At 36.7% G+C, this 16,098-nt stretch overlaps 2 protein-coding genes across 4 annotated transcripts; one reads left to right on the top strand and one right to left on the bottom strand.

Moving 5' to 3' along the window:
- Nucleotides 1-114: 114 nt before the first annotated feature.
- Nucleotides 115-4,720, top strand: LOC125208893. Its single transcript, XM_048108405.1, has 5 exons — nucleotides 115-487; nucleotides 1,185-1,319; nucleotides 2,140-2,196; nucleotides 3,047-3,181; nucleotides 4,250-4,720. Exons 1-5 carry the CDS (start codon nucleotides 242-244, stop codon nucleotides 4,313-4,315), a joined length of 639 nt encoding a protein of 212 aa, XP_047964362.1. The 5' UTR covers nucleotides 115-241; the 3' UTR covers nucleotides 4,316-4,720.
- A 1,076-nt stretch (nucleotides 4,721-5,796) lies between these two features.
- Nucleotides 5,797-15,609, bottom strand: LOC125212228 (nuclear pore complex protein NUP98A-like). 3 transcript variants are annotated; one of them, XM_048112330.1, is made up of 13 exons: nucleotides 15,474-15,609; nucleotides 15,136-15,201; nucleotides 14,048-14,350; nucleotides 12,605-13,189; nucleotides 11,999-12,226; nucleotides 11,271-11,902; nucleotides 10,678-10,759; nucleotides 10,505-10,565; nucleotides 9,553-9,691; nucleotides 9,346-9,462; nucleotides 9,055-9,223; nucleotides 7,960-8,013; nucleotides 5,797-6,546 (listed from the first exon to the last, which is right to left on the bottom strand). In XM_048112330.1, the coding sequence occupies exons 2-13, from the start codon at nucleotides 15,149-15,151 to the stop codon at nucleotides 5,978-5,980; spliced, it is 2,955 nt and encodes a 984-aa protein (XP_047968287.1). In that variant the 5' UTR covers nucleotides 15,152-15,201; nucleotides 15,474-15,609; the 3' UTR covers nucleotides 5,797-5,977. The 3 variants fall into 3 exon arrangements, with proteins under 3 accessions (XP_047968287.1, XP_047968285.1, XP_047968286.1); XM_048112328.1 differs by having other exon boundaries at nucleotides 5,797-6,681; XM_048112329.1 differs by having other exon boundaries at nucleotides 5,797-6,681; nucleotides 15,136-15,226; nucleotides 15,474-15,607.
- Between the last annotated feature and the right edge of the window lie 489 nt (nucleotides 15,610-16,098).

Below are 16,098 nucleotides of genomic sequence, written 5' to 3' on the forward strand. Positions count from 1 at the left end.
ATAATTAAATTTCTAATTTTGCCAAAAAATTAGATATTTTAGTTGACGCCAAACGGAAATGCGACTACATAACTTGCAAGTTTCGGTTATTGACGAACAGTAAATTGGTTTTCCTTTGTTTCTGAGGTCCTCATTTCTCCAGTCTCTCTCTCTCTCTCTCTCTCTTCTGCATATTGTTGGATTTCTCTCTTCTTCAGTTGAAGTAGTAACCGCCAAATAGCTGATATCTCAACTTCTAGAGATGACTAGTATCTTGGCGAGCCGGCCTCCAGCAAGGCTGTCGGCGACTGGAGACAGTTTTGCCGCTGTTCTGAAAGCTGCTGATTGCAGAATCCTCTGTTTCGGGTATTCGAATTTGGAAACTCACATCCGCACGCGTACTACGCAGCCGCGCGCTAGGAATTCGTGCGTCGTTTTCTCCGGTAAATTGGACGATAGTGTTGAAGGTGATGATGCCTCTGATAGGGAAGAAAGCGGCAGTGATTCTGTGAGTCGAGTTTTTTCCTTTCTTATGTTTTTACTGTTACTTTCCCTTTCCATTTTAAATAAATGTCCGATTATTGAATGGAGCTTTAGAGAATCATAAATGAGTGGTTAACACTATAACCTGAACTCCCGTTGATACTCTTCCGACGCTTTGTAGCTTCCTAGTGTCCTGTTTTGTAACAAAATATTTGCGGTTTGGCAGCTAGTGTTAACGCTTTTAATGTATAGCTCTGATATTTGCTTTTGCAGCCAATCATGAATCTTGATGGAGATGGTAAAGTTTATAATGTATGTTTTGTGATATTCATTCTACATGAGAGCATAAGGAACCATATTTTCTTATGATGCAGCTATACATTGAATTTCTTACACACTCCAATAAAACTGATATATCCCACATATTAGAGATTCATGGTGGTCACGAGTGAAGTCGTGACAGGTTAACTGTCCCTCCACACAAATCATTTGTAATTGTTTTATTTATATGTTTATAAACAACAGTTGGAGTACCATAGCCTTTTTCCTTGTATATTCCCAATCAGTGTAAACTTAATTTGTTTTATCTGTAACCAGTACATGACACCGAATACTTTTCCATACGGGTGGCTAGAAAATAAATCAAACCTTTATTATGGCTTCTACTTGAGAATCTTCATTGGCGAACTTATGGAAAATATACGATAATTTCTGGTCTTCAGGTTAACAGTGACCTAATCAGGGAAGAGCTTGAAAAAATTGTTGGGAGAGATGATTCCAGTTTCAACGGGATGGATCTTGCAACTCTTATACGGAACAGATATGGAAGGTCTTATGATGTGCAACTAATTAAGAAGGTCTGTTCAGTGTCAATTAGTCTATTTTTATGCAGTTAGGAAGTACATTCACTTCGCCATGAATGGGCAAAGCCTAATCTGACCATGCACAAAATGCCATATGATCCTAATTGAAACCATTAAGCATTTCCTATTAGTTTGAGGTTGATCTTTTTATTTTATCCCATAGAATGTATGGTGGATGGTTGCATTCACTCTTCCTCATCAAGCATGTTGCATATACAATTATGTGAAGTTCATGTAAACAAATGTTGATCCACAATATAAAGTGAATTGAATTATTAAGAGGAAATAATCAGTTACCTCCTACTGCTGCGCTACATATTCTCATTCTCATGTAGCCCTGCACACATGTTTTGATGTACAGAACTATCCCTGAAAGTGTACTAAAGTTCTTTTGGATGTGTTATCGTGAACTGATACAAATCAATCCTATAAACTATATGCGGTGTATTGAATGCACACACAATAGCACCAGCTGCCAAGATGGGTTTGAGTGGAGTTTTTGAATTTACTTGAACTTCACAAAGAAAAAAGTAGGATCTTTAAAGTTAGTAATAAAGTATATAGACCTAATTTGGAAATTGAATTATTCACTCTGTAGTAATTCTGATGTAGAAGGATTGATGGTTGGAAAATTGAAGTCTCACTGAAGTATCAGTGCTCTGCTATATTTCACATTTCCTGCTTCTTACTATTGGGAAACCACAAATCTTAGCAACTTTTTTTATGAATATCTGATGTTCTTGTGTATAGCATTTAGAACCAAGAGCATATATTTGTGATCTCCAGAAGAGTAAATTTTGGTTCTCCAATACAGGAATTCATGGGCAGAAACCTCCTTGCTTTAAATGTCATGTGGAAGTACATGGAGCAGGTCAGTTGCTTTCTCTGCATTGGCCAATATTAGATTAGGTTGTTGTTGTTTCCTTATGCTGCAACCACATGAGATTTATTTTTTGGTGAAGTGACTGGTTACACTCGATGATTTGATTCACCCATCCACAAATAAGAAAATTATTTTTAAGCACTCTTACCATAAAAATTGGCAAACTTTGCATGCCTTAGATTTAAATAACAGTAACGTTGCTCCTGCTTGACTCCCTTTCTCAACTACTTTTAACTCAAGCTTAGTAAGTATTTCACAATAAAACCTACTATGTTATGTGGAAACATTGAATTTTTAGGTAGTTATACATAGCACTTTAAATTTATATTTCTCTTTAGAAGTGTTTCAAGACAATAAGGATGGAAGTTTTGCATTGGTAAAGGATGTGCGCATCATCATTTATACTTGCAATGACACAAATGAGGTGAATTAAGTAAATAAGTAAATAGTACTCCCTCCGTTCCTTCATAGTTGAGTCATTTTTCCATTTCGGGAAGTTCCCTTATAGTTGAGTCATTTCCATATATAGTAACTTTTTCCTCTTTCATACTTTACTCTCTCTTACTTTATTCTCTCTACTTTATTCACTTTTACTTTATTCTCTCTACCTTTTTCTCTTTCTTACTTTTTTATCTATTTATTTAACATACTCAACATTCATTTCTTAAACTCCGTGCCGAAAAGTTCCGCCTCAACTATGAGGGAACGGAGGGAGTAGTAACATCATATTCCACTTTAAAAACATGTCATATACAGTTTGCCTTGGTGATTAAGTAAAGTTCTAGTTTGTTTTCTTTGCCATCTCAACCTCAGCTATGTGTTGCTTGTTCCGTCATAGAGATCATTCCCGTTGACTGAAGAAGAGTATATTTTGAGACTTGATGATGTGGCAAATACTTTGAAATGTTGGGGCGCTGTCTCACATATCCGGAACAGTCTTCAGAAGGTGAAAGAACGGCCTCGGATTGGCAAGGTAAATCCCTGGTTTTTTTAATCTCTTATTTCTACTGCCAACAAGTATCCTACCTTACACCTTGCATGTCTAACTTCTCCTTAACTTAACTTATATGTTCCTTATTCCTTTTTGTCCATCTCAAAGTAATAGCCCGATTACCTTGTAAAAGGTGGCATTATATATCATTTTCCTTTAATATATCCCTACTTAATCTTATTTGCTACTATTAACAATCTTTTGCTTTGGATGAAGTAAATAAGGGTACAGTAGGAAAATTGTGTTGATTTTACTTTTCAAGTAAAATAAATACATTTTCGTAATGTGTAAAAAGGATAAGATGACTTCATTTATGGGATGGAGGAAGCAGTTTAGTTAAAAAATTGTTGAGATCTCAAGTATTTCTTTCATGTAGTGTCCCCTAATCTTTTACATACAAAAATTGTGGTAGTCTTGGATTACGTATTCTCCAGTAAACTTATACTTCCAAGGTTCTCAAAAATTGGACATACATATTCTTTTTTGAACTAATCACTTGATGCTTGGTATTCGACTTCTTGTTTGAAACTCGAAAACTGCTATCCATAAGCTGCCAGAAATTTTTTCTCCTTTCTGCCTAATAGAGTGTAGTGCTTTTCATTGATCTTCACTATAGGTGGATTAGGCAAGGGTAACTATCCATTTATAATCTCATAAAAGCCAAATATTAAGCTTCGGAAGAGCACAGTGGGAATCAAACTTGTTTTCAAGGAAGAGTAAGGATGGTCAGTTACACTGGTAGCCTGATTACTCAATTTATGCATCATCCATGTGTACGGACTTGCTTTTCTTGTGCTCAGATAACCATACGGGTAGGGGAGTGGAGGATTATTTTTTGTATCAAGTGTGTCTAATTGGACAAACGACTTCTCATGGAGACATTGTTAGGCTAAGCACGAGAAATTTTGTGGCATTTACAGAATGCTCGTTATGCACAGTTAGATCAGTTGTGGTTGTTTAAGCATATGCCATAATACAATGTGATTTAATGTGTGAGTTAGGAATTAATGTTATCGATCTGCTGGCCTCAAATTTGTGCATTTTGTGCAGGCCGTAAGCATCTTCATAGATATGGACGAGTCTGGGGGGCGAGCAAATGAGTGGATATACAAGTAGGCCTTTCCAAATCCGGTGGATCTTTTTTAACTGTTGCAGGTGCACTATATATGTATGCCACTGGCAAAGCTGGGACACGTTGGTTACTGCTTTCAGATCGTAACATTGAAGGCCTGCTTGATGCAAGTCAATATATCTGGCGATGGTGTTGGAGGTGAGCACATCAGCAAAAGTGATTAGCAATACTTGTGTTTAAAAGTGTGCTATTCTTTCCTTTTCTTTGTAATTCCAAAATGACAAGTATATGTTCTTACACGACAAATAATTGGTACTCTATAATTTAGTGTTATTTATTAATTGTTGCTTAAGTACAGATTCCACAACTTCAGCTGTAAATGTAATGCCCCCTTTTTTACAATTGAAAGGGTCACCATTTTAATGTTTTCAATGACTCAGTTAAGTCCATTATAGATTGTGTTGATTTATATAATGCATCTCCAATAGAGATGCAAAATGCTCCATCCATGAAGAAGAAGAAGAAGAATCTTACCTCAAAACGACCAAAATAAATCTGAATTAGCACTTAAATTTCTGGAGGGGTGCAGCATTTGTGGTATCAACATTCACTAGTGTGCCATATTTCAAAATTATGTGAAAGATTACGTTATGGTATCCTGTACAAATTAATGTGCAATTTTCAATTTGGAAAACACAAACACAAAATTGTGTAATATTTCAGCAATTAAGAATGTGTTTGGCTGAATATATAATCTCTTGAATGAAAAAATAAACTTCTATATAATTCATGAGTTCCCGAACATATGTTCGTCAATCTTTGCGGTAATTACACAATGCATATAAAATGCTTTCCTACCGCTTCATGCAAGTACAAAAAGTTTAAAGTATGTGTAAATTGTAATAGTACAAAAAGTATTACTTGTTTTTCATTTTAATGCATTTTGTCATGAGTATGTTTAAACTTTAAATGTTGTCAACTCTTTTCTTACACAAAGTACAAGATGTTTCATCATTATTTCATATTAGTGCAAAAAGTTTAATCATTATTTTGTATTAGTACAAAAATTTCATCTTTATTTCATGTTTTTTACCCTATATACGTAAAGAATAGACGCCGTTTAAACATAAAAAAAGGGGATGCATTAATTGAAACATATATGGGGAATGAGAAGTCCAATATACTAGTAATATTTTCTTGCAACTTGAAGATTGAGAAGTCAAAAGGGGGATTATCACACAGGGAGGAAACATTTTCAAATGTTCAACAAGGTAGTATAAGGTACTCATATGCGTGTAATGTAACTCAGTTATTTAACTTTATGAAATTTAGATCAGTTTCCATACATTTTTTTCATATTCTCCTCACATGCATGCATATATGTATGACATCTGGAGTCTTTTAAGTTGGCCAAATGTGAGTAAGGTTTTCTTCACATCAAAGTGTTGTAGTCATAGCAGCCATGGCGTCTTAAGTAACGTTCATAAACTTGTTGTCTATATCAGATAAGATGCAAGTGATACAGTTGTCATGGGAAAGAGTATCTTATAATTCTTTCTCCAAAAAAGGTAGAAACTAAACAACAATGAACCAAAGGTTTAACTGAAACATTACTAGTGAAAACTTAATACAAAAGTTGCTAACTCAAACCAAACTTACCAACACACTACTAGCATTTTCACAAACAAAACACACATACTCTTGCGTCAACTAAAACAAGTAAGCACGTTTTCACAACTTTCATCTTCGTCATCGCCAAGCTTATATGCACTGAAATGGTTGACTCTGAACTTCCATTCTCCTTTCACTGGATCATAAGAAACAAACTCGGCACCTTGATCCTCAGCTTTTCTTTTCAGCATCTCTTTGTACTTGCCGATTCTTGGCCCCTCCACATATTGCTGACCTGTCTTCTTATCGAAGCATTTTATGTTTAGGAGTGTAACCTCAGCAGGCTTGTTCAGACCTTGTCCAACGGGGGGTTTCTTGCTCTCATCCATGTAAACTATCACCTCACGATTGTTGAATTGGATCAGAGACTCGAGATCTAGCCTCCGCACATCAGTTTCCCCAAAGAACTTGATGCTACCATATCCATGCCTTCCCACTACAAAATCCTTCACATGGCGACAATAGCCTGGCTCAGCCCTTTCCTTTGCAGCCAACTCCTGGATCCGTGGCTCGGTATAATAGTCAGAGTGGCGGAGCTTTGGCATCAGCGCCTCAATTCCAGCTCCATGCTCATAAACTATAGCAGCTTCACCAGCTCGATGCCCTGTAAGAGTTATGTATGAGTCACCTTTCTCTGTGGAAAGACCATTATGGACACCATTAGCTTTCTGGTTCCCTTTTACAGGATTGGCTTGTTCTTTAGCCAGGCCATTTTCCACCGAATCTTCTCTTGGGGAAGCTGAATTACAAACAATTAATCAGATTGATTCACACATTTTTTATTAAAAGAGAAATGTTAAGTGCATAATGTTGCATAAATAAGAGATCATAACTACAAAATAATATGAAGATTCTTTTGTGAAATTAGCCAAGGTAGTGGAACTGATTCATGATTTCTTTCATATGTTTGCCAATTTTAGCAACTCTTGATGAATCTAGAATGAAGGGATTCGGATACAGAGTAAAAGGCGGATATATCATATGCATTTCGCTAATATCTCAAAATACAAAGCATATCGCACAATTGGCATGATAACAATGAAACAAAACAGAGATAGGAAATAAATAAAAGATAAATACTCCTATGATTAAGTGGTCATCCAAATAAAAAGGCCACAGCAAAAATTGCTTAACTAAACTTAAATATTGAACCCTGCAAAAGTAGGGACCAAAGCCTTATTTATAAGACTAAAAAACTGCAACTAGAATAAAACTCTAAAAGGATAAATACTAACTATCCTAAACCAAATCAAACTCTAAAATTTGAACTCATCTCTAATAACTAAATAAATAGTGCTAGTAATATAATCCCTCCGTCTCGCTTTAGCAGTCCCATTGACTTTTCTGCCATCTTTTTGTAAAAATGATAAAAAATAGTTAAAGTGGAGAAATGGTAAAGTAAGAGAGACAATAATGTAGATAAGACTCTTCTATATATTATTCTCTCTCTTAATTTACCATTTCTCCTATTTAACTATTTTTTATCATTTTTACAAAAAGAGGGCAGAAAAGTCAATGGGACTGCTAAAGCGGGACGGAGGGAGTAATAACTAACAAAATCCAATGATGCATATCTGTATCAGATTCTGGCAGCACAAATGAGAGATTAAACATTCAACTCTATAACTAAATTGATGTTGTCAAGAATGTAATTTAACACTAGTAGACATGCAAACAAGTTCCTCCTACTCGGTCTAGCACACAAATTTACATATATATTCTGTTGAGTTGGGCAAGTATAAGATTCTGAACAATTAGGTCATTAAATTTAAGTACCCTTATTAAATGATGCACAACACCATAGCCCAATGAGCAACCACAACAATTCAACGATTTTATCTTTTTTTGAATATAAAAGAAAAGGCATACAACTACTAGATTTAACTTTCAAAGAAGATAAAACAACGAAGAGAAACACAGAATAAAACCTATTTTAAGAACCAGCAGAAATGTTATGTGATGAAAATCTGAAGTACATGATATTAGCAAAATCTCAATGGAAGAAGAGCATATTTACCATCTTTGTTCCTGTTCCCATTCATGGAATTGTAGCCATCATCATGAAGCTCACCTGTTCATTACCAATGAAAATTGGAGATGAAGATAACTACAAAAGTGAACAGATAAACACACTTACAGCCACAAGTCCAGTTAAGCCCTCAAGTAGGGAGGAAAAGATAAAGAGGGGAGAATAACTTAAACAGTATCGCAGGCACGATCTCAATATCCAACCCAACTATGTTATTAGTAAAGCAACAACGAAATGTATGTCTCTAGTAATAGTATTCTGATATGGGATTCAAACTCCATTAATGACAGTCTCAGCAGTCCTTGAGATGGGAATAGATTTAATTGGAATTTAGCTAACCCTCCACGTGAGCTCTGATGAACCATCAATCATCTCCACATATGATACTGATTCTACAGAATCACACCAACAGCACAATATTGACTATTGCATACCATTGTCTTAATGTATGGCTATACTACATTACGGTAATCATTGCTCGCAAAATTTTAGGTCGGATGGAAGGAACAACAGAGCTCAAACTAGAATATTGTCTTCCCAATTTGTTGGATAGATCTTTCAACAAATCAATTTTCAACAATATTACCATGTAATATATCAATAATAACTGAAGCCTCTCACCCCTCCAGTAAAAGGGTTCCAACATCATAGGGAGCATACAAGACATTACATAATCAAGAACATCATTGACAAATTAACATGTTTCAGAATGTCATGAAAAAACATGGAGTCCATCAGGACCTTTATAACCACAGGATCATTCACAGATGTCAGAAATCAGAAATGGATTATCAAAGTAATTAAATAAAAGCACTTTGTGCAAGACAGTTTCTTTTGAGTTCATACACAAGATCAAAAGCAAACACTCAAGTGAAAAGATTTGTTTTATATGTACCAAAACATACAGACATGCATAGAGGACAATGCAAGCTCAAAGAATAACAAGAAATTATGCCAAGGTACTTGTACAAAAATATTCCCACTCATCTTATCCAAACATCTACTTACGTTACCTAGAAATCATGCATAATCACATTATTACTAACAATCCAGTAATAAGGCAAAGAAGATACTGGTATATACCATTTTCACGCATGGGAGTGCCAGTGGTCTTTGTTTTCTCTGCACTGGATCTAGAATGCCACTGTTCCAGTGGACGGATCACTAGAGCTCTTGGATTCTCCCTTGGCACAAACAGAGCATCTGCTTTTGGTGTGCTTGCTGTTTCTTCATCATCATTAAAGAAAGGCACCTGGGAGGATTGGAAAATAGAAGGAACCCGTCTATTAGAAAGCTAATTACCTTAAGCTGCATAAAAAATTGATCAGATAACACATTTGATGCATGTTGATTTTCATTTAGGAGTAATCTAACCTTTGGGCCATTGGATTTAGGGTGATATTTCCTAACTGGAAGCTTTACACGCCTTTGGGAGAGGTGTCGAGATGTTAAAAGAGAGGATATTCTTACAGGAACTGGTTTTTCAACAACCTGTTATAAAAAAAAGATGTATTCACAAAAATGCCCCAAGACATCATGCAAGCTCTCTAATCTGCTCAAGTCCTGTGAAATAATACTTACTGGCAGGCTAGAAATCCCATACTGAACAGAAGGGGAAATCCCCGCGCGACCAATTGACACTTGAGGCATTGTAGGTAAAGTTCCAAAGGGATTTGTAATGGGAGCTGCTTGTGCAGCAACTGCGGTTTGCGTGCCTGGCCTGTAAAATGAAAGCAAAGAAACTCATATCACACAGTACAGGAGGGAGGGATTAAGGTCTGGCCCCACTGAAGCTGGTTTTACAGAGACCTGTATGACACAAAAACCTGCCAATACAATTTCAAGCTCATCATACAATCAAAGAGAAATCCATTATGGCTTCAAAGTCAACAAAAAATTATACTCCCTCCGTCCACGAAAAATAGTCTCATTTTGCCATTTTTGGATGTCCACAAAAAATAGTCCCATTTCAAAAATGGAAACTTTCTCGCATACTTTATCCACTTTTTCTCCTCTCTTACTTTTTCTTTTTTCCTCTCCTACTTTATCTACTTTTTCTCCCATCTCTCTTACTTAACCAATTTCTCATTAAAACCCGTGCCGTCCACAAATGGAACCATTTTTTTGTGGACGGGGGGAGTAAGTAAGATGGGAAGGTGACCGAGGGATAGAGCTAGGTCATGAGACATAAGATAGTCATTCACTGACATGCTTGACCATAAAAACAACCAGAACCAAGGCACCATTCTAAATAACAGAACCTAAGTGTAAACCTAATTGTAGACAGACTGGCATGTTAGATAAGTAATAGGCAATAATAGAGCACATGGCCCAGCAAATAAAATGCAACTTCAACCAGATTCACCCTTCAACAAACCCCTCCACAACAACTAAAAGAAAGAGCAAGAGCATGTACGGTGAATAAATGAGCTAACAAAACTAATCGAAAAGCAAGATCAATCACACAATGAGTATGCATCCAATAATTCTAGTTTTCGTAACTAGTGTGTAAGATAAGAAAAAAGTGACATACGCTTGTCCAAAAGCAGTATTGCTGAACATGCCAGGGGTGCCAGTAAAGCCACTTGGAGCAGCTGCAAAGACAGGATCGTTAAATACTAGGATGCTGCATTGTAAAAGCTACAGAGAGAGAGAGAGAGAGCACTTGATTATCAGGTCAAACTGAAAATTCACAACAATGATTACCTGCTTGTGACTGGCCAAAATTGCTGAAGTTGAAGCTCCCAGGAGCCGGCTGTGCCGATTGAAATGGAGTAGAAATAGAAGGCTTCAAAGAAATGAAAGGAAGAGTATATTAGAATGACGGAGAGAGAGAGAGAGAGAAACAAGACCAAATAAATTTCTGGATATCAAGAAAAATAATCTCCTACACAAAATGGCAACAAAAAACCTCTATCATCCTCATTCAACATATGTCTGTTTATTCAGTAGCTATCATTCATACATGGCAAAGGACTACAGTACAATTTACGGATTCTCAAGTCTCCATATGCTTACTTAGAAAATTTTATAAAATGTCCATACCGAACTCCTACAATTCAACTGAATATCTAAATATTTTATGTAGCAAATTCACATCCTTCGACAAAGAGATCCCAAGCTTAGCACATAAGCATGGCTCAGAGAGAGATACTTAAATTGCTTTTTGTTAAAGCATATGGCATTATGAAATCAGCTATCATCCTGTTCATTTTGAGTTCACTTGAAAGCCTTGGCTAAGTTTGCTTAAAATATATAACTACAAGCAAGAACAAGAAGAGAAGTCATAAAGAACTCACAGTTGTTTGACCAAATCCCAAGGCGCCACCAGTGCTGCTTGGCAGTGATGAACTGCTTGCAAACAGATTGCCAGTAAAACCCGTAGAGGGTGTAGGAAACAAATTTGACTGACCAAAACCTGAGGTAGTTTGACCAAATGCAGTTGTCTGTCCAAAAGGTGAACTACTCTGTCCAAGTGTAGGTGTCGTTGACTGGAATAATGGGGAAGACTGAGTGTTACCAAACCCCAAGCTGGTACCAAATGCAGTTCCAGTCCCCTGTGATGATGAAGACCCAAAAATAGATGGTGATCCGAAAGGAGATGGGCTTGAAGAGTTAAAAAGAGAAGAAGAGGTATTGGCTCCAAATGGTTGAGCTGCACCAAATAAGGAGGTTGTTGTTGTTGATGATGTAGAGCCAAAAGGGTTAGTTGTATTTGATGTTCCAAAAGGTGAAGAACTAAAGGCAGAACCAGTTGAAGGTGCAAAGCCTGAATTGTTAAACGCTGGTGTTTTAGGAGCGAATAGATTGGAAGGTGTTGAAGATGAAAAGGGATTTGTGGATGACTGGCCAAATGAAGGAGTAGGTGTGGCTGAAAATGGAGCAACAAATCCAGGAGCAGCAGTAGCCTGACCGGCAGGAGCTGGCCCTCCTGATTTTTAACAGAAAAAAAAAAAAAACATTCAGCTACATATTAGTAATAAATTCTCTTTTGGGCAAGAATCATAAATTTAAACCAGAAGAGCACCTTTATCTCCTAACTGGTAGTCCTCCCATCTAAGTTCTTCATGGCTTTTATCTTTATAGACCGGCATGGCTGAGATAGATTCTAGCTTTCCAGCAGGCTGTGTACCTGTGGCACCATCTGTCTCGGGTGTTGCTGAGTATGGAGTTACTCTACTCCCGCCCCGTTGCCCTCCAAAAGCAGTCTGGCCAAATCCTGAGTTACCAAATGCAGGCGTTGTAGTCTGAGCTCCTGTAACAAATTATTCAAGCGAATAGTCAGAAGTAGCAGTTGCTGACATTGTTTTTAAACCTGCTCTACTTGATATTGTTCCCACACAAGTAGCAAAATTTATTAGGACTTTTTTGCAAAGGAAAATGAACAAACTAAGTTCAAAGTTTCATGTATGGAAAGCAAGTGCAAGTCCCTTACACTAGCTTAAATGGAATTGATCACCACAGAAAAACAAATTAGCCAGTTTATGACATGTGATTCTCAAATTTACTCATTCAAATACGTTTTTTTCTGCTCAACTAAAACAAGGTAAGACAATCTACTCAGTATAAAGATACATTCATGAATAGGACTTGACTTTAGAATGATACATTCGGACATGGAAAGCCAGCTTACCAAATGAAGTACTTTGAGCTCCAAAGGATGATGTTGCACCAAATGGACTACTTCCAAATGCAGAAGTTGATTGGCCAAATGCGGATGTTGATTGGCCAAATGCAGGACTTGATCCGAAATTAAATGACGGAGTACTTGAAGCACCAAATGCAGAAGTGGTTGTGGCACCAAAAGCCGGACTGCTTGTTGCACCAAAAGCAGGAGAAGCTGTGGCGCCAAAAGCTGGCGTGCTAGAAGCCCCAAATGATGGAGTGGAAGAAGCACCAAATGCTGGAGTGCTTGATCCAAAAGGAGAACTTGACGCACCAAAGCCACCACTTGTGCTGCCAAATGTTGGGCTTGCAGTAGAACCAAAGGCAGGGGTGCTAGTTGCACCAAAAGCTGGAGTACTGGGTGCCCCAAATGCAGGACTACTTGACGCACCAAAGGCAGGTTGACTAGGAGCACCAAAAGGTGTTGATGAGCCAAATAAATTGCTCCCAGAGGCAGGCTGTGATTGCTGGAATGAACCACCAAAAGGACTTGATTGAGTAGTATTAGATCCAAAACCACCAAATGCGGGCTTCTGTCCAAATACTGAGGACCCTATAATTCAAAAAAATTTGGCTCAACACAAGTATGTTTGAAGAATATTAAAGGAATTAAAAGATGATGATTATTCATGAAACATGTCTGATAAGTGAAACTCTTAGTCGATTTAAGGATAAATAAGTCCATGATTTTGGTTATCATGAACTTCATCAGTTAAAAATATTAATTCGTTTACGTTTTCCATTTGTGAAAATTGTCTTGAATTTCAGGACTCACCAGTGAACCACATAATGTATTTCAAGGTCCACATGCTTTATATTGTTTGAGTGTGGGCAATGATATATCCATTCATTTTTAGGTCAAGAAATTAGCAAACAGAATCTCACCCAAAGCAGGGGAAAAACAATTCATGTAAACACTAGGTTGAGAACATGATAACAGTGGTAGCGGTTATGAAGAATGAAGAATGAAGATTGAAGAATGAAGAAATTTGAAATTAACTGAATAAAATTATCATTATTTTTAAAGTTTAATGTTGATAAAAAGAGGGAGAAGGAGAAAAAACGAAGCGTAGAAAATTGCGGGCCAAATTCTCTCAAGAAGACAAATATTAGTATTTTTTAGGGTTAGTCTTAAGGACATCTAAGCCATTTATCTGAAAGAGAAAAACAGCCTAAGTTTTTTGCCTCGCTCCATTCTCACAAAACCATCATACGAGAAGGCAATATGCTGGATTTTCTGATTTTGAAACGCATATGTATAAGCACAATTCTAAAACCAGGGTGTATAGACTGCAACTTAGTATAATACAAAAAAATTTAATAAATGCAAAAACACTTGCTTCAAGCAAATAACGGATACTGGGCCAACCATATTTTACACCTAGTTCATGTCATCAATACAGCTACTCACCACCAAATGCTGAAGATGTGTTTCCAAATGCAGACCCTGTGGAAGCTCCAAAGGTTGGGGTTGCACTTCCAAAAGCAGGTGATGAGGAAGCACCAAAAACAGAAGTGGATCCAAAAGGAGAAGAAGATTGGGCACCAAAAACACCAGTAGACATGCCGCCAAAAATAGAACCCCCTGTCTGCGAACCAAAAGGGCTAGTATTGCCACCAAAAGGTTTAGGGGCAAAAGGATTGTTAGTAGCGCTGCTAGTTTGCCCAAAAACAGGTTGAGACCCAAATGGGCTACTAGACGACTGCCCAAAAGCTGCAACAGAACAAGGAAAAGTCAGGATGTACAAGCATAAACAAGAGCATACTGTATGATCTTCAATTGTGTATTCTCCCATTTGTCAAATAAACAATGAAACATTTGATCTCGCGTATGACTTTATAAGTAATACTTTTGAGGGCTCGGGAACACAAATAGATCACATTGAAGAGTTAAATGATGGCATGGTAATTCATAAAGAAGTTAGTACAAAGGATTAAAGTTGTCCTTACACAGATGAGAAATTGGAGAATGACTCACTCACTAGATTTGATGTACAGATTCTATAGGATATAAGTCCTTAGCAAATGTAAATCCTTATCGTATGTGTTCCTCAAAAATTTCCCTCAAAACAAGCCTCTTGGCTACATGTCTTTATTATTCTCCCTGATCTAAACATCCTCTCCTTATTCATCATATAAATTAAGAGAATAGTAAGCCCTAAGCAGCATTAGGTCATGTACGATGCTCGGATGAACTGTTACCATAACACAACAAAATAAATTCATTAGCATCCACAATCATGCACATACCCAATACCATTATCATTACCTAAGCAATACTTGACAAACTCGCGTTAGGAATTTGTTGTAAATAATATATGGATTCAAAGGTGTAAAGAGGCGGCATAGACATCCTTCTTAAGCAGAGTTTTCCACAGAAAGATACCAGAGTAGAATAACCAATGTGGCAATATAAAATAATCAAAAGAATAACCAATGTGGCAATACAAAATAATCAAATACTACAAAACTGACTAAGTTAGGGGATAAAGCACTTACGGTTGCTTCCGAACATTATTCTTCAGAAAAAAGAAAACCAGTAGTGCGTATTCTTTTATCTGGAATCTGAACAGCAAGTAGGAAAACAGACCTATTCAGAACATCAATAAACGAAATTCAAACACGCATCCCCAATACAACAATCAGTTCAATGAACAAATAAACACCGAGGTATCGACATTATTATAATTTGCCACAACACAAGCAACATTAAGATGACAGAAGCAGCATTAACACGATACTGAGCGGTAAACAAACAAATCAAATAACTGTAGCTAGAAGAAGAATGAAGATCATCGGAATACAAAATTAGTTTTACACGAAGAGCGGGGAGATACCTTGGACGAAAATCCGGGGAGAGCGAGGGATCCACCGGCAGAAATCGACGAGCAGGGTCGCGTAGACAAGCAGCGAAGAGTTGGAGAAATGTAGAAAGAAAAGACGAAAATCAATTATTTTAAGAGAATGGAACCGACTATTTGGGGATCGATCGCGTAAGATTTAAGATGGGCTTTTAGAGTTGTTATGGGCTCCCTTTTTTTTTTCTCAATTGTTGGTTTGGAATTTGGATTGTGGAAATACGGTTTCTATCAATATTTTATTTACTATAGTATTTTTATGGTTTCAACATTAGGATTCTTCGTACCAGCTACCAAGGACATTTTTACTTTTGAGTCTCCGGCGGTATCCTATCTTAATTCTGGCATTTCAGTTTTGAAAATTAAGTATTTTATATGTATTTATTAAAAAGACATTTATGTAATTGTTATAAAATGATAGTGTATTATTATAATTTATTTTACCAAAACACTAACTCAATAATCTCATCCGATCTGATTGTATATTAGTAAATTATTATTACAATTATTTATTATAATTACATGCACATGAATATGATCATATGATAACTCATAGTCTTTCATAATAACTACATAAATTTATATGCACCACACAATTTTAAAA

This window comes from Salvia hispanica, chromosome 3 (genome assembly GCF_023119035.1).
Source record: "Salvia hispanica cultivar TCC Black 2014 chromosome 3, UniMelb_Shisp_WGS_1.0, whole genome shotgun sequence".
Lineage (NCBI taxonomy): Eukaryota > Viridiplantae > Streptophyta > Magnoliopsida > Lamiales > Lamiaceae > Salvia > Salvia hispanica.